At 34.1% G+C, this 23646-nt stretch overlaps 1 protein-coding gene and 1 long non-coding RNA gene across 2 annotated transcripts; one reads left to right on the top strand and one right to left on the bottom strand.

Annotated features, from left to right (window-relative positions):
- Positions 1–10853: 10853 nt before the first annotated feature.
- LOC139851571 (uncharacterized) lies at positions 10854–11640 on the top strand. The gene is made up of 2 exons (XM_071840654.1): positions 10854–11293; positions 11383–11640. Exons 1-2 carry the CDS (start codon positions 10855–10857, stop codon positions 11397–11399), a joined length of 456 nt encoding a protein of 151 aa, XP_071696755.1. The 5' UTR covers position 10854; the 3' UTR covers positions 11400–11640.
- Positions 11641–17009: 5369 nt separating this feature from the next.
- LOC139852218 (uncharacterized) lies at positions 17010–17748 on the bottom strand. The gene is made up of 3 exons (XR_011760966.1): positions 17695–17748; positions 17263–17305; positions 17010–17138 (listed from the first exon to the last, which is right to left on the bottom strand). It is a non-coding gene; the product is annotated as an uncharacterized lncRNA (long non-coding RNA).
- Positions 17749–23646: the final 5898 nt, after the last annotated feature.

The raw sequence follows: 23646 nt of genomic DNA, 5'->3' as shown, positions 1-23646 counted from the left end.
CCACAGTTAGATGTACAGAAATAAATCAATATATATTATCTTGAATTAATCCACGACCCAGTGTATACACGTCTCAGGCTAGATCACAACTCAAAGTATATATATTTTTGAAATCAACATCAACCCTGTATAGCTAACTCAATCATTACTGCATATAGAGTGTCTATGGTTGTTCCAAATAATATATATACATGGGTCGATATGATATGTCAAAACATTTGCATACGTGTCTATGGTATCCCAAGATTACATAATATATTAGAATACATGTATGATACAATATAAGTTAGCTAGGATATGATTAATATAGATTTGTTACCAATTTTCACGTAGCTACATCAAGCAAAATTATCCAATCTTGTTTTACCCGTAACTTCTTCGTTTTAAATCCGTTTTGAGTGATTCAAGTTGCTATGGTTTCATATTGAACTTAAGTTTATGAATCAAAACAGAAAAAGTATAAGTTTATTGTCGGAAATACAGATTACAAGTCGTTTTTGTAAAGGTAGTCATTTCAGTCGAAAGAACGACGTCTTGATGACAATTTTGAAAAACATACTTTCACTTTGAGTTTAATCATGATTTTTGGATATAGTTTCATGTTCATAAGAAAAATCATTTTCCTAGAAGGATAACTTTTAAATCAAAGTTTATCATAGTTTTTAATTACCTAACCCAAAACAGCCCGCGGTGTTACTACGACGGCGTATGTCCGATTTTACGGTATTTTTCATGTTTCCAGATTTTAAATCATTAAGTTAGCATATCATATAGATATAGAACATGTGTTTAGTTGATTTTAAAAGTCAAGTTAGAAGGATTAACTTTGTTTGCGAACAAGTTTAGAATTAACTAAACTATGTTCTAGTGATTACATGTTCAAATATTAGAATAAGATAGTTATACATATATGAATTGAATGATGTTATGAACATCATTACTACCTCAAGTTTAGTAGGTAAACCTACTGGAAATGATGAAAAAATAACTTGAGCTTCAAAGGATCTTTGATGGCTTGGAAGTTCTTGAAATAGAATCATGACACAAAAACAAGTTCAAGTAAGATTATTACTCGAATTAAGATAGTTATAGTTATAGAAATTGAATCAAAGCTTGAATATGAATATTACCTTGATTTAAAAAGATAAAGTACTGTAAATAACAAAGGTTTCTTGATCTTAGATGATTGCTTGGAATGGATTAGGAAACTTGGAAGTAAACTTGTAAACTTGGAAGTGTTCTTGATGTGTTCTTGAGTAATTATTTTTATGATGATTATAGATAATAACAAAAGCTTGTATTTGATGATTTTTGCTAGAAAAATAGTAACTTAGACGTTCATGGAAGAGTGTGTGTGTTTTGAGAGAGAATTGGGAAGAAAATTGGAAGTGAAATGGAGTAGGTGGTGAGTGGTGAAGGTGAGTGGGGTTAAAAGGAGTTCTTGTTTTTGTTTCCTTTCTCATAAGTCATGCTAGTTGTCTAATTGTTGGTTTCACATGTTTGTTGACTATCTAGGGCTGCTAAGAGCTGAATTATTATGTGTATATACCAATAGTATATACGTCTAGCAGCTGGGTATTGTACGAGTACGAATACGGTTGCATACGAGTAGAATTATTGATGAAATTGAACGAGAATGTAATTGTAAGCATTTTTGTTAAATAGAAGTACTTTGATATGTGTCTTGAAGTCTTGCAAAAGTGTATTATTACAACATAATACACTACATGTATATACATTTAACTGAGTCGTTAAGTCATCGTTAGTCGTTACATGTAAGTGTTGTTTTGAAACCTTTAAGTTAACGATCTTGTTAAATGTTGTTAACCCATTGTTTATAATATCTAATGAGATGTTAAATTATTACATTATCATGATATTATGATGTATGAATATATCTTAATATGATATATATACATTTAAATGTCGTTACAACGATAATCGTTACATATATGACTCGTTTCGAAATCCTTAAGTTAGTAGTCTTGTCTTTACATATGTAGTTCATTGTTAATACACTTAATGATATATTTAATTATCATTTATCATATTTAAACATAGTGTAACAATATCTTAATATGATTCATATGTATTTAGTAAGACGTTGTTATAACGATAATCGTTATATATATCGTTTCGAGTTTCTTAATTCAATAAACTCATTTTTATGTATATCACTCATTGTTAACATACCTAGTGAGATACTTACTTATCATAATTTCATGTTAACCATATATATGTCTATATATATAACATCATATAGTTTTTACGAATTTGTAACGTTCGTGAATCGCCGGTCAATTTGGGTGGTCAATTGCTATATGAAACCTATTTCAATTAATCAAGTCTTAACAAGTTTGATTGCTTAACATGTTGGAAATATTTAATCATGTAAATATCAATTTCATTTAATATATATAAACATGGAAAAGTTCGGGTCACTACATTCATCATCTTTCTTTTCTTTCAAAATGTTAATTGACAACTTTGTTGATTATGATGATGGTGTTATTCTACAATTTTGATTTAGGTTTATTAGTTAGAGATTAATCATTCGTGTTGTATATTCAAGGAAGGTCGATGTTAGTATTTTTTAAGTTTTATGAATTAACGTGTTCGGTACACGAATGATGCAGGAGCTAGATGAAGAAAAAATGCTATGGTTGACGCACACAAGGTGTTTGATAAAATGACAGAGATGAAATTGATTAATGTTAGCTGATTATGCATTTTTTATATTGAATCAAAGAAATAACATGGTGTCTTTAATATACATTACTGGTATGTCTCCTAATACTAATACACAACTTTTATTTTTGTTATAACTATTATAGTTGTGAGATTTTCTTTTTTCAATCAAAGTGATGTACCAATCAACAAGATTGAATATGTTGTAGCTTGTGTTAAACTGAAAAAACTATATAAATTAAACCCCTTTTATGTTTTCATTTAGACTTCTTATCGATTAAATTCTGGGAGGTTCAACATCGAAAATCTGGTCTTGATTATTGTGAGGGATGCGTGTTGATTTTTACTAAAAGACTCAATCACAAGTTTTCACCTAGATCACATGTGACAAATGAACAAAATATATTCTTATATATACAATCAATTTATTTATACTAATTAGTATACTATGCAGTATAGTATGAAAATGGAACTTACTGATGTTCCTTATGTTCCTTAATCAGCTCGAAGTATTAAAGCTCCTGCTACAAATTATGACATTGGTACTAATTTGTTGATCCAAACATATATAATGCATTACGTATTAACTAACTATTGATTGTAGTCATTGATTTACTTAATTCAACAACTTCTTTTTTTATGTGATGGATTTTAACGTTGGAGCTTATTGGAAGGGTTCTTGCGAATGTAATTTTAGTGTGAAAATCAACGCTCAGGTAAATTGGTTGTTTAGTTGATAGATTGCTTACATTTATCAAGTGAAGAGAATATGCCATTTCTTAAGAAATAGTTTTAAAAAGATATGCCATTGAATACATTTTGGATTCTGTAACCAGCTGAATTTTTTCAAACAATTTTACCCGTCACTTTTATTAGTTGTTAAAATCTCTTATAATAAGTTGTTTGATCCATTGTTCATTAGCCATTGTCGGTTATAACATAGCCCATATTGATTGGCCATTTGTAGGTAAATGGCTCAAAAACTTGAAATTGCCATTGTCGTATGATGTTGACAACTTTCCTTACTGATATCAAACAATAGAGAGAAAAATATGATTATATTTGAGATATTTACAAATTTCAATTTCAATGTGATTTTCAATTCATAATCAATCACTATCATATATATGTTAGGTAGGTTTATTTTTACTCCGTCGTATTTTTACTTATGGTTAGCTACATGTTTGCTTTTTCAAGAGTAAAAAGTAACTAGGAATCAAAAATATTTATATGTGATAATGATCTTAGTAGTACTACAGTACAATGTATTCTATAAAGAAGTGCTACCAAGGTTTTGATAGTTTGTATTGTTTATTGTAGTAAAGTATATTGGTATTATATTTTCACACCACTTATAAATTTTAATGATAAATGATAATGTATGTTTTATTATTACAATTCTATAATTAGTATTTTAAATGATTTTTTTAAACAAACCCGTAATTTCACGAGTCATTAAACTAGTATAATTTATTACGGTATAGAAAAGATTACAAACAAACAAACACATTGAATATTAAATAGTTATGGATTCAATGCTAAATGATTTAATTCAAAGGTAGTCAAAACACTGCTAAAAAGAAGTTAGCTAAATCATACTCGTAATTATTTTTGTAGAGGATTGCTAATTATACTCTCCAAGCTTACTACAAGTTTTTCGGACAAGCTTATCTCATTTATCTACTTGATCCGCAACTAGCCTAAGTCGGGATGCCCGTCTTATTTTAAATGTATTCACGATACATAAACAATAACTAACATGTCTAATTATATGCGATCAATTTCACTTAAAATAGTTATATAGATATAAAATTAATATATAACTGAACTATGGTAAATGGCCATGTTCTTCAATTTTTGAATCCTTAATAATCTAATACTCCTTAAAATTTAACTAATTTTTACTCGTAATAAATAATCAGAATCAGATTTTAACGCCCTTGCTAAAATGGGATGAGTCTTATGAACTTGATCCGTTAACCCAATACTAAGAGTGGACATAGTATCAACTTAGCATAGGCCAATGGCCCAATTCTGAGCCCGTATGAATAATTGAATTTGGGATTCATATTCTTTATTAGGATATTAACCAAAATGCCCATTTCTTTAAAAGAAAAAATTATTACGATAAGCCTTTTTTCTTTATTTTACAAAAATGACCCCCCCCCCCCCTAAGTCACAAGATATATTGTGACCCTGCGATTGTGACTGGGCTAAATATGGCACGAACGAAAATTTTCAGATCGCGATATGTTTTGTTCCGCAGCTCATATTTTTGCATCGTTTATTTAAACGTATGTATTTTTAAAAGAAATATAAGTCTTAATTAAAACCGAAGTCCCGATTTTTATTTAAAAATCGACCACATATAGTGATTTGCGATTTGTTGTGTAATTTATTTTTAACAGCAGTTCGGGATCACCCAGGGGGACTAAACCACCCATGCGTTCATATCCCGTAGTTGCATAACCCGCTTACAACTGCTGTCTAAGAGGAAACTCAACCTAATCCGAGTGCATGGGCGGTAAAACCCCCTCCCCCGTTGCCCCGCAACGCGATGTGCTGAAGGCACCCTTGGGTGGAATTCAAGGGTTAAGGGGCAACCTTGTGTGCAATGTTCCACTCCACGGGAGTCGAACTCATGAACTCTCGCTAAGAGAGGCAGACCACTACTACATGAGCTACAACACAAGGTGGTGTTTAGGTGGTGTTTGTTTTTCAGTCTACAGATCTTATTATTTCTTATGTTTGTGTGCCCGTAGACATTTTTACTGCATACTGTTCGTTTTTCTAAATACATGATACAAAATAATTTCTTATTATATCTGAAAGTTCGCTTACTTAGAAATATGTTTAGTGTTGCAGACAGAATTAGATTATTCTGCAGACATAAAAAGAAACAGTCTTCAATATTCAGCATACAGACCTTTAGACAACATCTTCTCTACAGACATGGCTCGCCGATCTTCAGACAACATCTTAAAAAACAAACTACACTTTAGGTTTAGTCAATAATGGTGTAGAATTAAACAAATCACAAATTTGAATCTTCTATAGCAAGTTATGAGTAGTTAAAGTACGTTTAAAAAACTAAATCAACAAAAAATGGAAAAATTGAAAGTCTTCGAGACCGAATTGTAAAAATATTGTTGGGACAAAAAGATGGTGCCTAAATCAGAGCTACAGATAAAAAATTATTACTTTTCAAAGTTTTGAGTTCGCCTTGTACAGGTCAGTCGCAAGCCCATCTTGCGAAATCGCAAGGTGCCATGCAAGCTGAGAGGGCACTTTTGCACCTTTTAGGCGTAGCGTTATAGTTTGTTCAAAAAGTAGGAGTTTTGGTTAATTTTCTCTTATTTATTTCTTCATTTGTTTTTAATTTTTTTCTTTAGTGTCGACCCCAAAGAGTGAGGCAATGGAATTTCAGTATGTAAACTTACAATTCGATGTGTTCGATGTTTATACATGGGTTTGAATTGGTGACAATGTTTTGAAAATCTAGTCAATCTTACTTGGAATAGTTCAAATCCAATGACAGTGCAATCGGCGGCGGCGATGGAGGTCGCTAGAGGTGGAGCGGCGATGGATCAATTTTAGTGGTGGATGGAGGTCGCTAGAGGTGGAGCGGCGATGGATCAATTTTAGTGGTGGTGTGTGAAAGTTGTGTTTAATCTAAATCTCTGGATTAAGAATAAGTAAATGTGAGATGACAATAAACTCCAAATTGAACGGTACGCACAGTCTGTCTATTAGAATATTAATATAATCTGTTTGGCCTAGTTATATCATAGGTACTTGTCAATTACGGAGTAAGTAGTTGTGAATTCGAGTCTCATTTGAAGCTTGTGAGTGTATATGTTTTTGGTAATAGATAAAACTATAGATGGGGTAGCCACGCTACGTTGTGCGAAATTGCGAGGTGTATACTCATGCTGCGTTTTTTACTTATTAATTATTCGTAGCTGCTATTACAAATTATCACGTTATTACAACCTACAATAACGGTGATGTTAATACCAATAGCATATAATGAAGTGTTTAGCAGACTCGTCGTGTTACTACATCCCGCTACGAGGTGAAGTCTTGGGCGAATAAGACCAAACAAACATAGATGAATGAGGTTGTTGTAACTAATAGCAGGAATGCATGTGTTTTGCATTATTTAGTTGGCTACATTTTGTTTGGTGTCACTTGGTACATAGATGTATTTTGTGTTTACAATATAATACTTTTACGTATTTACTTTTTCTTCAGTACGACGCCCTCTGCTTCTACTTCTAACTTTTTTTTTTCTTCTGAAAAGCCAAAAATTATTATTTATTAACAGAAAGAATTACAAGAGGTACACCAGCAACTTGGAAGCCAAGCAAAAAACCCACAACCTAGGTTTATCGACAACGAGTATATATCAGATATCACGGATACTAGCTAATATACATGATACACTAGGAGATTGATAATCAAAGAAGTTGACATACTCAACCGACTTCTGTCCTAGCAATGTTATCACACACATAGAAAGAGGGATTTGTCAACCATTGTTGTCACTCAATGTTACGCTTCTTAGATCTCTTTGAAATCCTTTACAAAAAATTTATTTGGATATTATTGAGAAGCGTAGATCCCGGATGAAATGTGTTTTGGAAACTTTTTTGATTTCGGTTCTTCCACAACAAGTACCCACAAACTCATTCAACAGCTTGTCATATCAATTTGCCCTCCGCATCTCGAAAATTGCTAACATTTCCATTAAATAAATCATTTGTGCTTGTAATAGAGAAGTTCTTAATACCCCACCATCGATAAACTCTCTCTCATACTTTGAACGCATACTTGCATAGCACCGAAGAATGGTCAAATCGATTCCACATCTTCAGCACACATCGGGAAACGAACAATATGAAGGTCTATACTACGGTTAGTTAGTCCCACTGTCACCGGTAGTCTTATCTTTTAGCTCACCATACGAAGCCCCCGATTGATTGTGGAAGAAGCTTATTTCTAGTAGTTTCTTGCGAATGGATTGATACCTTAATAGATAAATGTAAGACGTGATTTAAAATAGAGAGCGTATGTGGTTAGTGTATTTTATATATAGCAGATGAGAGCAGATGTGTAATTATAACTGAATAACAGTGGCGAGTTTTTGAGGAAACTTGCATTATTTTTCGTAAACTGTTGATAAAACTTTTACATGGTTCTTCTGGTTCGGTAGCAGCTTTCGCAAAGTCAATAAGATACAACGAATGTTATTTTTAATAAAATATTTCCATTAAGGGAATTCATAATTTGATAGTCTTAGTTGTAGGATTAATGTGCAAGGTACAACATAAAACTATATGGCTAAATTCTTTTGAGTCTTCGGGGTCACACACATATACACCTAGACGTCAAACGTATATATATGATGTATATATATTACCCGAGTAACAAAACAAACTAATACACTTAGCTTAAATTAATTAGTAAATTGAGCAATTAGTTAATTAATAAATATGATTCTGAAATCTGCTTTTTAAAAGATACATGTATAATATTATGTGCAAGTGGTGAAGGAATAATTGAGAAATTGTGGAGGAAATGATGATGTCGATTACCAAGTATTATTATATAGATATTGAAGCTAGTGAGGTAGTAGTTGAATATGATTGAAAAGTCAGTGAAAAAAAAACCAATATATATATTGTCTTGGCTAATGTCAGTAGGAGAGGGTGTGTAAGTTAACTACTGAAAAACCTTCAAATGAATTGTTTTCAACTTGCCGCATGAATATCAAAATCAATCCATATTTTTCTTTTGATTTCTTTGAAGACTAACACATACTACGTAACATATACGGAGTATATTTATTTAGTTATTATAATAATTTGATTATTATAATAAGTTACTTGGGGTCTGGACTAGCATCCATTGACGGTTGTTTGAAGTGTAGTGTGGACTATCCAAAGAGACGGTCATACCATTGATCGTAAGTTTCTCTCCTACAATCCGTTTCTTCAGAAAAGGTATATCGTTTACTCACTTTGTGAATTTATATATTTTGACAATTATTAGTGGTGTAATTGGATCTTGTTGGAACCGTCAATCGTGTGCATGTTTTATAATGTAAAATAAGTTTATTTTAACTATCCGCTGCGTTAATCTGAATGTAAAAGTACACACGGTTTTCCATCAGTGGTATCCGAGCCGCTTTTACACCATTTTAATTGTCACGTGATTTTCTCAGATCTAGTTTTGTGAGATGGTAAAAAGTAAAAACTTTTTTTTTTACAATTTCAACATGTTTGTTTTAAATTAAATCTCATGACGCACAAATAAGATCTGAAAAATATCACTGTTATAAATTTTGAATTTATTTATTATGGCTTGAATAATTGTTGTTTATTTCATTCCATAGTTGTACACATGCATTGTAACCATGGACAAGCCATATGTAGTTTTTAATAATGTAGTTATTAGAATTGTGATTGCACACATAGCCCATAATGCCCCGGCCTATGTATGATTGTTGTGATTGTTGATTACAGCAATATTGTGTCATGTTGATTATTTGTATTATAAGGCCATTTTGAAGCCAAAATTGTATTATATTTATTTTCCATTTTCATAGTATTGTATTTAAGTTTATTTCAATTTATAAAAGTACTAGTTTTGTTGTATTTTCAAATTTAAATAAATGTAACAAGATGAAGATTGAAGATAAAATACAACATGCTTTTGGCTTAGAAGATGGCGAACAGGTCAAGTTGACAACAATGGCGTTTGTCAAGTTTTCACTTGATTCTTGAATCAAGTGGGAGCTACGATATTACCCTTAGTTTGACCTCTTGATCCCATGTCGGCTCATGGGATCAAGCATAGGATTTTTGGGCTAGGCTATGTGTGTGTGATGCATGGTATGGTTGTGTTTTATTTTTACGCATTTATATTTAATTGTTGATTATAATATATGCTAAATGTTTTTTGATGAAAACATCAAATAAAACTAGTAACGAGTTTCAAAGGTTAAAATTGATGATTTTAAAAAGTTAAACTCTAACGAGTTTAAAGTTAAATATTTTTGAAACTCAAATAATATATATGAGCAACATCTTTTAAAAATGTTTTAAAATGATACACAGTGTGTATTTGTTATTTTTTATATAAAATAAAATAACAAACTTGACGCATAAACACGATCGACATATATAAAATTGGTTAAAATGTTTTTTTTTAACAAATTGTAGCGAATCTTGTGTGCATGCATTATTCGTTAACACAAACATTTTTAAAATACCCGTCAAATTTAAGTCATGCCATCCAATGAGCTTGCAAACACTCCTCGTTATTTTTTGATTACGGTGAGACCTAATCGAATTATAGCCACGAGGTGAATTTTCAGTTACGAGTGAGACTAGGCTGAATTTCCACTGTTTCCAAATTGGACGACTTAATCGTATTCACGGTGAGACCTGAGATCGAGGCAAGGATGGGACAAACATGCCAATAGATAATAGTGGTTTGTTAGACTACACATATCTCAGGGTCCCATAAAGATCTAAGAGTTGCATCTGTGATGCAATTGGTACTCGCTACCTACCAGTAGACTCTATAACTGCTAGCTGATCAACAGATGTAGTTATGGAACCTCTATGTGGATCTTAGGCTTTCGTAAATTAATTGTTTTTAAATATATTAAAACTTGGGTAATTAATTTATTAAAGTACAATATCGAAAATACTAAAATTGAATCTTGTTCTCTTGTAGATGTCAAACAATCAAAACGTAAACCAAATCAACCTCCGTTCTTTGTTGGAGAAGGAGAAACTTAATGGTTCAAACTTTCTCGATTGGCACCGCAACCTGAGAATTGTTCTCAAATTTGAAGGGAAGTTGAACAAAATTGAAGAACCCTTACCCGAAGCTCCTCCTGAGACAGCTACTGCTGCTCAAAAGAATGCTTATCAGAAGTTGTTTGATGAGCAAGAGAAGATAGCTTTAATCATGCTTGCTAGTATGACTTCTGACCTCCAAAAGGAAATGGAAGATCGTACAGCATATGATATGATGACTGAGCTGAAAAATATGTTTCAGAAACAGGCTAGTCAAGAGTTATATGAAACTTATAAGCTTCTTCAAACATGCAAAATGGAGGAGGGTCAATCAGTAAGTTCTCATGTCTTAAAAATGAAAAGCTACATTGACCGATTGGAAAAACTTGGAACTACCTTGCCGCCTAACTTGGCCGTGAACACGGTTTTGGTTTCACTACCAAAATCGTATCACCAATTTGTGATGAATTACAATATGCAAGGTTGGGAGAAATCTCTGGCAGAGGTGCACTCGATGCTCAAAACTGCTGAACAGGATATTCCATATAAGGTTTCCAATCCAGGTGTCCTTATGATTAGGGAAGGTAGAGTGAGAAAGAATAAGCCAAAAACTTGGGGAAAAGGAAAAGGCAAGTCAATTGCTAAGAAAAAGATTCCACCACCTCCCAAGAAAGAAAACCCAGCGAAAGACGCCGAATGTTTCCACTGTGGAAAAGTTGGCCACTGGAGGAGGAACTGTCCTTCCTACCTATCTGAGTTGAGAAAAGGCAAAGCTGGCCAGACTAGCAAATCAGGTATATTTCATATACAGTTATATACTTTTTCTAGTGATTCCTGGATTTTTGATACTGGTTGTGGTACTCACATCTGTAACAATATGCAGGGAATGAGAAGAAGTAAGAGACTGAAGAACAACACACTATACTTAAGAGTGGGCAATGGGGCTCGAGCTGCAGTCGAAGCTATTGGCACCTATGAGCTTACTCTACCTAGTGGTCTTATTGTTTTGTTGGAACAATGTCATTATGCTCCTAGTATTACGAGCAATGTAATTTCAGTTTCTCTTTTGAAAAATGTTGGTTTTGAACTTACATTTACGCACTTTGGTATTTCAGTTTCTAAGAATAATGTATTTTATTTTAATGCTATTCCACGTGATGGTATTTTTGAAATTGATATGCATGGTGTAATTTCAAATAATAATTATGTATATACATGTACTGCCAAACGAGTCAAGAAAGACTTGAATAATACCTATCTATGGCATTGTCGTCTTGGTCATATAAACAAACAACGCATTTCAAAACTCCAATCTGATGGGATTTTGGAATCAACTGGCTCTGAGTCATTTGATGTATGCGAGTCATGTTTATGTGGAAAGATGACAAAGGCTCCTTTCTCCGGTTTAGGTGAAAGAGCTAAAGATCTTTTAGGACTGATACATACTAATGTATGTGGCCCTTTTAGAACTATATCTAGAAATGGTGAAACATACTTCGTTACATTTACTGATGATTATAGTAGATATGGTTATGTTTACTTGCTGAAACATAAACATGAAGTTTTTGAAACGTTCAAAATCTTCCAAAATGAAGTAGAGAATCAACTTGGAAAGACCATTAAAGCCCTTCGTTCTGATCGGGGAGGGGAATATATGAGTCAAGAGTTTTTGGACCACCTGAAGAATTGTGGGATTGTCTCACAATTCACTCCACCTTATACACCACAGCACAATGGTGTGTCGGAGCGGAGGAATCGAACTTTACTTGATATGGTTCGATCTATGATGAGTCTAACTACTCTACCGATGTCTTTTTGGGGTTATGCATTAGAGTCTGCTGCACGCATACTCAATATGGTTCCAACCAAGAAGGTAGATAAGACACCATATGAGTTATGGCATGGAAAGAGTCCTAAGTTGTCTTATTTGAAAGTCTGGGGTTGTGAAGCGTATGTGAAACGTGACACTTCAAACAAGTTAGAACCCAGAGGTATCAAATGTCACTTTGTGGGATACCCAAAGGAAACAATGGGTTACTACTTTTACTACCAAGCTGAAAACAAAGTGTTTACTGCTCGGTTTGCTGAATTCTTTGAAAGAGATCTTCTCTTACAAGAAGTCAGTGGGAGTAAAGTAGATCTTGAAGAAATTCAAGAATCACAAGGTAACATACCTTTTGAAGGCACTAGTTATCCACACGTTGAAGCTGAGCACATTGTTGATGAGCCAGAACGTGTTGCACCTATAATTCGTAGATCTAGTAGAACTCCTCATCGACCTGAGAAGTTAAATCTTCTGATTAATTCAGATGAATCTCATCTAGGGGATTATGATGAACCCTCTAGCTACCGTGAGGCCATATCAGGTTTAGAATCTGAAAAATGGGGAGATGCTATGAATACAGAGATGCAGTCCATGAAAGAAAATCAAGTATGGGACTTGATTGATCTTCCACCCAATTGTAAACCAGTTGGGTGTAAATGGGTCTACAAGAAGAAGGCTGACATGGACGGTAATGTAAACACTTTTAAGGCTCGATTGGTGGCAAAAGGTTATACTCAAACTCAAGGAATTGATTATGAGGAAACTTATTCACCAGTCGCGAGCATTAAGTCAATTAGGATACTTATTGCCATAGCAGCTTTTCATAATTATGAAATATGGCAAATGGATGTGAAAACCGCTTTCCTAAATGGCGACCTAAGTGAGGACGTATATATGGTTCAGCCGGAAGGGTTTGTAAATCCAAAGCATCCTAATAAAGTATGCAAGCTTCTAAAATCCATTTATGGATTAAAGCAAGCATCCAGGAGCTGGAATCTTAAGTTTGATCAGAAAATCAAAGAGTTTGGTTTTTCTCAAAACCAAGATGAGCCCTGTGTTTACATTAGAGCTAGTGGGAGCAAAGTTGTCTTCTTGATCTTGTATGTTGATGACATACTACTTATTGGAAATGACATTCCAACTTTGCAAGATGTCAAATCTTGGCTTGGAAAATGTTTTGCCATGAAAGATCTTGGAGAAGCTAAGTATATTTTAGGAATCAGGATCTATAGAAATAGATCCAAAAGGCTTATTGGTTTGAGTCAAAGTACATACATTGACAAAATCTTACGAAGATTTAACATGCAAAACTCCAAGCGCGGAGCATTGCCCATGCAAAAGGGCATAACCTTGAGCAAGTCTCAAAGTCCTATCACACCTGATGAGATAAGACGAATGAAATGTGTTCCTTATGCTTCGGCTATAGGATCCATTATGTATGCTATGTTATGTACTAGACCTGATGTCTCGTTAGCTTTGAGTTTGACGAGTCGTTATCAACAGAATCCAGGTGAAGAACATTGGATTGCTGTTAAGAGCATTCTTAAGTATTTGCGGAGAACTAAAGATATGTTCTTGGTTTACGGTGGTATGGAAGAAGAGTTGAGTATTAGATGTTATACAGATGCTAGCTTCCAAACTGATCGAGATGATTCCCGATCCCAGTCAGGGTATGTCTTTGTCATGAATGGCGGGGCAGTTGATTGGAGAAGCTCAAAGCAGACCACAGTTGCACAGTCTACAACGGAAGCAGAATACATTGCTGCCTCAGAAGCTGCTCAAGAAGCTGTCTGGATTAGGAAGTTTATTGCTGAACTCGGAGTAGTTCCCAGCATTGAATCCCCTATGGAAATGTACTGTGATAATTCAAGTGCTATTATACTTGCGAAAGAATCACGTGTACGTAAAGGTAGCAGACACATTCTTCGAAAGTTTGACTACATTCAAGAAGTCGTTGAGAGGAATGATATTAGTATTCTTAAGGTTCATACAGATGATAATGTGGCTGACCCGTTCACGAAGCCCATGACACACAACAAGCATGATGATCATGCTAGTAGTATTGGACTTCGTTATGCTGCTGATCTTTTTAATTTGTAATTTAGTATTTGGATATTTTTGGAACATTAAACAGTTTTATCATAATGAATTGATATATTGATGGTATGATCATTTTCATTTATATCACTATGTTCTATATTAGCATGTTTAATCCATGAGTAATTGTTGATTATTCAAAATCTCCATAATCGATCATGTTATGGGAATAACATGAATTAAGATTAATATGAAGTTTTGGTTTATATTTATTGATGATAAATAGTTAACTTGTAGAGACCAAAATTCATATGTATTCATTGATGATGAATATTGGAATGACCCAACCGAGATATCACTACATGGATGGTTGTCAGTAGTGAATCTTTTAGTGATTATGTTTTTATGTCCTTAGACTTGAGATGCACGCCGGTTTTGATGTGTGAAATATTGTACTTTGATATGGTTAAATGCTGTCCTGAATAAGGCTGCAATAAAGGACATTATTGGGTATAATGTAAAGCTCGTGAGAGACACGTGTATGCAATATAGGATTTGTTCCTCCAAAATGTTTGGAGTTAGATACTTTTGAGCTCCTCGATGAATGAATAAGATATTTGTGTGGCCGCACCCAGATGTAATTAAGATGATACTTAATTAATTTGGTGATCTAATTCAGTTCTAAGATCGAGAAATAAAATTGTTAAATGAATGAGAATGACCGATGATCCATATCTCAAGTTTAACTAAAGTATTTGAAACAAAAGGACGAATGACATTGAACACTTACTACAAGCAGTATTGAGAAACTACCCTCACATGAATTTGGAGACAATGACGTGTTGCTAGACGCTATCCATTGTTTGTATAGTTACCTGGTGTTGTACCATGCACAAGTGGGAGTCTGTAGGATTAATGTGCAAGGTACAACATAAAACTATATGGCTAAATTCTTTTGAGCCTTCGGGGTCACACACATATACACCTAGACGTCAAACGTATATATATGATGTATATATATTACCCGAGTAACAAAACAAACTAATACACTTAGCTTAAATTAATTAGTAAATTGAGCAATTAGTTAATTAATAAATATGATTCTGAAATCTGCTTTTTAAAAGATACATGTATAATATTATGTGCAAGTGGTGAAGGAATAATTGAGAAATTGTGGAGGAAATGATGATGTCGATTACCAAGTATTATTATATAGATATTGAAGCTAGTGAGGTAGTAGTTGAATATGATTGAAAAGTCAGTGAAAAAAAAACCAATATATATATTGTCTTGGCTAATGTCAGTAGGAGAGGGTGTGTAAGTTAACTACTGAAAAACCTTCAAAGGAATTGTTTTCAACTTGCCGCATGAATATCAAAATCAATCCATATTTTTCTTTTGATTTCTTTGAAGACTAACACATACTACGTAACATATACGGAGTATATTTATTTAGTTATTATAATAATTTGATTATTATAATAAGTTACTTGGGGTCTGGACTAGCATCCATTGACGGTTGTTTGAAGTGTAGTGTGGACTATCCAAAGAGACGGTCATACCATTGATCGTAAGTTTCTCTCCTACAATCCGTTTCTTCAGAAAAGGTATATCGTTTACTCACTTTGTGAATTTATATATTTTGACAATTATTAGTGGTGTAATTGGATCTTGTTGGAACCGTCAATCGTGTGCATGTTTTATAATGTAAAATAAGTTTATTTTAACTATCCGCTGCGTTAATCTGAATGTAAAAGTACACACGGTTTTCCATCATTAGTTTTGTATCAGTACCATATATTTTCTTGCAACATCTTCTATAAAATCATACTTATTTATCTCAAACAATAAAACGTTCATCATCATTCTTGATATTACCAACCAATACATATATAAAAATCTTTACCAAATCATGGAAGAAATATCATAACTCACTAACCCAGTCCTTTGACATCGTATCATTCTGGATTCACTATTTTCATTTATTAACCCTTAACTAATACAATGGAAGCCATTAGCTTCAACTACCAACCAATACATATACATATATAAAAAGAAACAGTCACATAATAAAGCTGACAAAATTGATAACAATGGGTGATAGAGGGATTTTCCCTTAAACTTATGTGCATACATTTGTTTTGTCTCATTATCGATGTAGGATAACTTCCCCAACCCAACAACATGTTTTACAATATATGCTCAAGAGTCCATCCTTTTCTATAACCAATTCGTGATAGAGGGACTTTTCCTTAAACTTATATGCATACATTAGTTTTGTCTCATATGAGATAGCTTCCCAACAAAAGCAATAAGAACAATTGAAGTAGCACGCGATGAGGAACCATTAACCGAGGCACGGCACATTAAATCAAGACAACTAATGTGTTGCAGCACATTGCTTTGTAGAAAAAGAAGTCTCACACATATCATCAGCAACCTCAATCGAGGCATCGAAGACACATACATCATTACTCGTGTTACCTTTCTTTCGCCTATTTCTAGTTGTCGTTGTGATATTTAGCAATATAATTAATACTAGTTTCGTGCGCTTGAATGGATTCCATGAGTTAATTGTTCTTTGAAAAAAAATTAAATCAAAAAGAAAACTTACTATTGAAAGTTGTAGGAAGAAAAAACTCAAGTAACCAACGTCAACAAACAACAATGGTTAACGATAACCATTTAAACACATACGAAACACACTGGATTACAAGTAGCATGGTCTATTGATTCACTTTGATCTCGATGAAAGAGCATCGTCATTGACTTAATTCCTGAGCATTCTACCGATTATTACAATTTTGCTTTCGCTTGATTGAATGTGCATACCATAATGAGCATAAGCAACAACGAAAAAGAGCAACATAACATAAACAATAGAAAAAAACAAAACATTACCTAAATCGAGGAAACGAACAAAACGTAACGAAGGATCCTAGACCTGCAACCACCACCACCAAAAAAAAAAAAGTGAAACCCCAAAACGATTAAACCCTGAATCCCTAAAGACGAGCACAAACTACATCCATAATCAACTTGAAAACCCCAAATACAGCATAAAATATGTCCTTCAAAAGGATAGAGATCCATTTAATTTCACAAAAAATCACTGCAAAAAAAAATAAAAAAAAAATAAAAAGAAAGAAAGAAAAAACACGCACACAAAAGGAAGCAAGCAACTTCATAAACAACTAACAAACATGACGTCAAATTAAAAGCTAAATATTACCCGGTAAAAGCAAAAACAATAATGGCTAGCCGAAACTGTAACATAATGGGAAAAAAGATCTACCAATTAAACAAGCAAATTAAATAAATATAAATCCTAACCTCTTTATTCGCTACAAATTTGTGATCTCTAAATAGAGTAACGATCATTCCGTTCCTAATCGGCGAACCGAGTAGGTTCAGGACATCTCGGACCTTCAATTTCACACATAGATTTATTAGACTGTTTCTAACCGTGGCGGTGACGTCAAAAGCAAGTGATGTACTTTTTGGTGATGTGGCAAGGTCAACAGATGAAGTTTCTTAAAGGAAATTGTTAAATTTGAGTGTTAAATATTGTGGTGGTGATGTGGTAAAAATATTATCGGTAGCTTGGTATAAAATATATTAATTAAAAATATATAAATTTGATTGGCTGGAAAATATTTGACACACTTTTTTTCTTCCGTCAAATTTATGACTGACGCCCTTGGCGTCAAAATATGATGGCCCGTTAGAGGCATCAAGGGCGTCAAACTAGTGCCACATCGGATTCCATGTCATTTGGCCGATTTTTTTGATGCTCCATTAGAATCAGTCTTAATATCCAATTTCATAGTCACCGTTAACATCTTCTTCGTTTTGAATGCTAGGTTTTTGAAAAAGGATATAAGAATACTCAGAAATCAAAGTGTCAACACGTAGAGGACAGGGAAGATCCATGTCACATAAATTTAACAGGCAAGCAAGATGCGGTGTGTAGGTGCTGGATAAATTGGAAAACAAAATCGAAAAGGAAAAAATTATAAAATAAGTGAATAGTAGAGACTGTTGACACCAAAACAGATCTTAGAACAAACGTAGACTCATTCTAGAGGCGAAATACATTAGAATAAGCTTAATCGAATAAACTTAGATTTCCGGAATCGATAAATCAAACCTACAAGAGATTGGATCGATGTCTAGTGTTGTTATTCGGTTGAGTACGTTTATGATCGACTTACAGACGATAAAACGCAACTAGGGTATGTGTAGGGTGTGTAACCTCACAAAGAAACCTGTAATCCATATATATAGCCTACTGCAGTGACCATCGGTCGATAGTGTAGGACCTTCGATCGATGGTCACTTACCATCGACTGATGGTTTTAACATTTGACCAATGGCCTCCTTGATAATTGATCAAACATTAAAGAAGTACAACCAATATCCAAACATCAACGTAGAAACTATCACAATAATGTTCGACATTTGTGATGACCCGTCCAAATCCATTTGGACGAATACATCATTCATTGATTTCATAGTGAGGTTTTGACCTCTATATGATACGTTTTGTAGACATTGCATTCTTTTGAAAAGGTACACCATAAATGAATATATAAATCCAAGGTTTTTGACGTTTGATGATTTCTATGTATAGATAATCATCGTATATAATAGTTTCTAACAATACATCCTTTGACAATACAGTCAAATAAGATACATGGTGATGATTTTGTGAATGCAAAGTTTTCTCGAATAAAGCATGTATGACTCCATGCACATAGCTTGTATAACGTATAAGCAAACAGCGGAAGACTTTTAGGAACCTGAGAATAAATATGCTTAAAAGTGTCAACACAAAGGTTGGTGAGTTCATAGTTTTAATGTTGCGCATAATCTGTATATAAAGGTGGATCACAAGATTTCAGTTGTTTCATCCGAAACGTTTATCAAATTATTCTACAAGATTGAGCACCCTGGTAACTAAACTTTAACGTTATAATAAGTACCCCTGTTTTAACATACATGCAACCAACATGTACAATACACGCAATCCAACGTGTACTAAAGTCAAATAGCATACTGATGTGTGCGAGGTGGGGTACGAAATACTATAAATTTTAAATACGAAATACGTTACAAATTACACAAGTTTTAATTATTTATTTACAGATGGGATATACCTAAACCTTGCTACAACACTATAGGCAGTGTACCTAATCGTAGAGTAGTATAGTTTTTAGTAAGTCCGGTTCGTTCCACAGGGAGACGACTTATTTTACACTATATTTTTAAACAATTATATTTGTACAAAATATATTATATATAGTAATAATATATAAAAGGGGGTTTACCATTTAATGACCGGTTTGTCGATTTTATATTTTAAGCCACAATTAAAACCTAATGCAAAATATTAATGACGATAATTAAAGTAGCGAAAATTAAAATGCGATAAGAAATAAAATAAAGGAATTATGCTTTAATTAAACTTCCGTAATCATGATGTTTGACGTTTTAATTTATTACCCTGGGTTAATTATCCTTTGTCCTGAATTATTCGATAAGTCCATCTGGTTTTGTCCATAATAGTTCATCGGTCATAATTATAAAGTGCGAGGGTCTTCGCCAAATTAACCTTATACCCGAAGTCAAATATTCCAACTAATTGGGGATTCGAACTGTAACAAGGTCTTAATACTTTGTTTAATGAATACACCAGGTTATCGACTGTGTGTAATCCAATGTTTTAATACTTTGTTAACAATTACACCAATTACCCTTGAATGTAATCCACCCCTGTTTTAATGAGTCCAGTGACTATTAATTCATCCCCTTGTCCGGTCAAATGAACAATAATTCGTATTTATAAATATCCCGCTCATCGTATCCGATCGAGCGTATGTGGTTATATGTAACTACGTCAAATTGTAAATCTCTATATTAATCAAATATAAAGTCCATTAATAACCCATAGTCCCATTTCCACAAGTGTCGTTCTTTTGTCCAAACCCCAATTATGGTCCAAAGCCCAATAACCCCGTCTTTAATATTTAGTCCAACATCATGATTACTTCGGCTTAAATAAGCATAATAATAACTTAAGTACGAGACATTAATTTAAAAAGGAGAACATAGCTTACATTGTGAAACACCCCAACCCGTATTCTATACGATAATTTTTTTTTTTTTATATACTACACATTTACGCGCCAATAAAATATGTAAACCAATCCACAAGTTCCATTTAAACGTTCAACAATTTAAATGTTTACAAAAGGCACGAAGGCCATTAATTAAGTTCAATACAAGTTTGACCCACTACAACAATAGTTTATAATCCAAACGACCCTTTGAGCATGGTTTGGGACTAAACTACCCAAAACGTTAGGCCAACTTTCAAACTTCAACAAAACATCATCAAAGGCCACCTAGTGCCCGATAACCCCTTTGCCCTTATCCGCACCTGCAACTAAAAGGATAAACAACGAGAGGGGTAAGCTAATGCTTAGTGAATGCAATAATTATACATACACATATATAATATATCTACTTACAAACACTTACACAATACCGTACACAAGCTAGCAATTCGACAACCATGCAAAACATTATGCATATACCAATAACCGCAATTCACATTGAGCTAGCAATAACAAAAGCATATAGTTCATATTTAAGTATGCTAATGCACAATTCATACAACCATGGCTAACCAAATCGTAAAAGGAATGGTACTCTAATTTCCCATTGGTGTTCACAACAACCGTTAGTGCACAACACATATATCACTAACCCTTGGACAACACATATCCGTTTATAAAATCGTTAGTGTACAACACATATAACACTAAATCGGACAACACATATCCATTCATAAATCATTAGTGTACAACACATATAACACTAAATTGGACAACATATATCCGTTCTTAAAACCGTCAGCGTACAACGCATATATCACTAACTTGGACAACACATATCCATTTCTACAAGTAAACACATCATATACGTACATGTATACTTATTCCACTCACCTTGACACAAGGATGATAATTATGCACGTCCGAACTTCAAGGCAATGTACCTAATTCATTAAGTGCACATTCAATACACCAACTAGTGGAATTAACCACATTACACTTACTTGAGCATTTAATGACCCAATTCGCATTAAATGACTCAACCACACCAATACCGCCCTTAAATGGCCAAGACCCGACTTTAACCACTAAAGCTAGTGCATTAAAGTCTACTAACCTCAATTAACACAAACTTAGGGTAATTTATACCCATTTCGCCCAAACTAGGTCAACTAGCCCATTTTGGATCCATTTAACACTTTCACTACCAAACTTGTCAAACATGACCTATTTACCATTTCAACAACATTTTAACAAGTGTTTAATGCTTGACAATACCATTAACACCTACAAACTCCATTTCATTAAACCAAACCCTAGATTATGGTTATTAGGGTTCTATAACAACAACATAACCCAATTTCACCCATTTTACCCCTAAATGGGTCATACAAGTCTCTAGTAACCAAACCCTAGTCATTAATCAATTAAAACTCAAAACTTAGAGTTAGAACTTACCGAGACTATCAACGCGTAGCTAGAGATACAAGGAACAACTTTAAATCTTGCTCCAAGGTTTGATTCACAATTCTCCAACTCCAAATCTCACTTTTAATCCAAATGGGTTTTAAGTTTTGGGAGAGAAATTGGGAAGAAAAGAGAAAAGAAATTACATTAAATGAACAAGTGGTTGTGATTAAATGCTCAAATCTGATCTATACTCGAAAAGACCAAATTACCCCTAAAACCCTTTCAAATAGAGTAAACATCGGAGTCAGAAAAGCAGAGATGCCGCGGCGCGGCGCTATATGTCGCGGCGCGACATTACGAAGGAAAAACAACCTCTCTTAACCCACATTCTGACCTGGATTTGCGTTATATGCCGCGGCGCGGCCCAGTTTGTCGCGGCGCGGCATTGGCCGTCACCTGGACACTTCGACAACCTTAAACAAAATTTGATTTTATTTAATTCGTACACTTAAATCCCGCCTCCTACATTCGCCTAACCTTCAATAATAGTCTCCTAAGACTTAACGCTATCAAGGCCCATGCATAAACTTGTATGCGCACACATTATCAACTATATATATATATATATATATATATATATATACACATATCTATACAATTACGTATAAACTAGCGAGTTTCAAACGTATAAATGATTAAGTATGTACCTTTCGATACATACAGGAAAAATGGGGTGTTACAACTCTCCCCCACTTGAATTGGAGCGTGTCCTCGCGATCCAAGCCGCATGACAAGAAGGAAGATAAACCAACACGAATTATTCGGGCTCCCAAGTAAACTCGGAACCTTTACTACGACGCCATTGGACTTTAAAAGTCCTTACCTCTTTATGTCTCAACCTTTTGACCTTCTCATCGAGTATAGCAATCGGCTCCTCAATATACTCTAACTTGTTGTTTAGCTCGATCTCGTCTAATGGCACCCAAGATGAATCATCTGCGAGACACTTACGGAGATGGAAAACATGAAATGTATTATGGATCCCCGCAAGCTCTTTGGGTAATTCCAAACGATACGCGACTTCACCAACACGAGCTAAAGCTTTAAATGGTCCAATAAACCGAGGAGCTAACTTTCCTCATTTTCGAAATCGAATAATACCCTTCCATGGCGAAACCTTAAGCATCACCATGTCACCTTCTTGAAATTCGATCGTTCGTCTACGCTTGTCGGCATACGACTTTTGTCTATCTTGAGCCTTTTTCAAATGCTCTCGAATCACATCAATCTTGCTATTCGTCTCTAAAACCAAATCGGTACTCCCGATTTCCTTTTGTCCCACTTCACCCCAACAAATCGGGGTTCGACACCTACGCCCATAAAGCATCTCATAAGGTGGCATCCCAACACTAGTATGATAACTATTATTGTACGAGAATTCCACCAAAGGCAAATTCTCGTCCCAACTACCACCAAAATCGATAATACATGCTCGTAACATATCCTCCAAAGTTTGATTCGTACGTTCGGTTTGACCGTCCGTTTGAGGATGATACGCCGTGCTCAACTTCAATTGCGTACCCATATCTTCATGAAACTTTTCCCAAAACCGAGATGTAAAACGAGTATCTCGATCCGAAATAATAGATATAGGAACACCGTGTCGAGAGATGACTTCCTTGATAAACAACTTAGCCAAGGTCTCCGACGATATCGCTTCCTTAATGGGAAGAAACAAAGCACTCTTCGTCAGTCG

Source organism: Rutidosis leptorrhynchoides, chromosome 6 (genome assembly GCF_046630445.1).
Source record: "Rutidosis leptorrhynchoides isolate AG116_Rl617_1_P2 chromosome 6, CSIRO_AGI_Rlap_v1, whole genome shotgun sequence".
Taxonomy (NCBI): Eukaryota; Viridiplantae; Streptophyta; class Magnoliopsida; order Asterales; family Asteraceae; genus Rutidosis; species Rutidosis leptorrhynchoides.
Note: the sequence above shows the minus strand (reverse complement) of the source record. Positions and strands in the feature narration are given on the sequence as shown.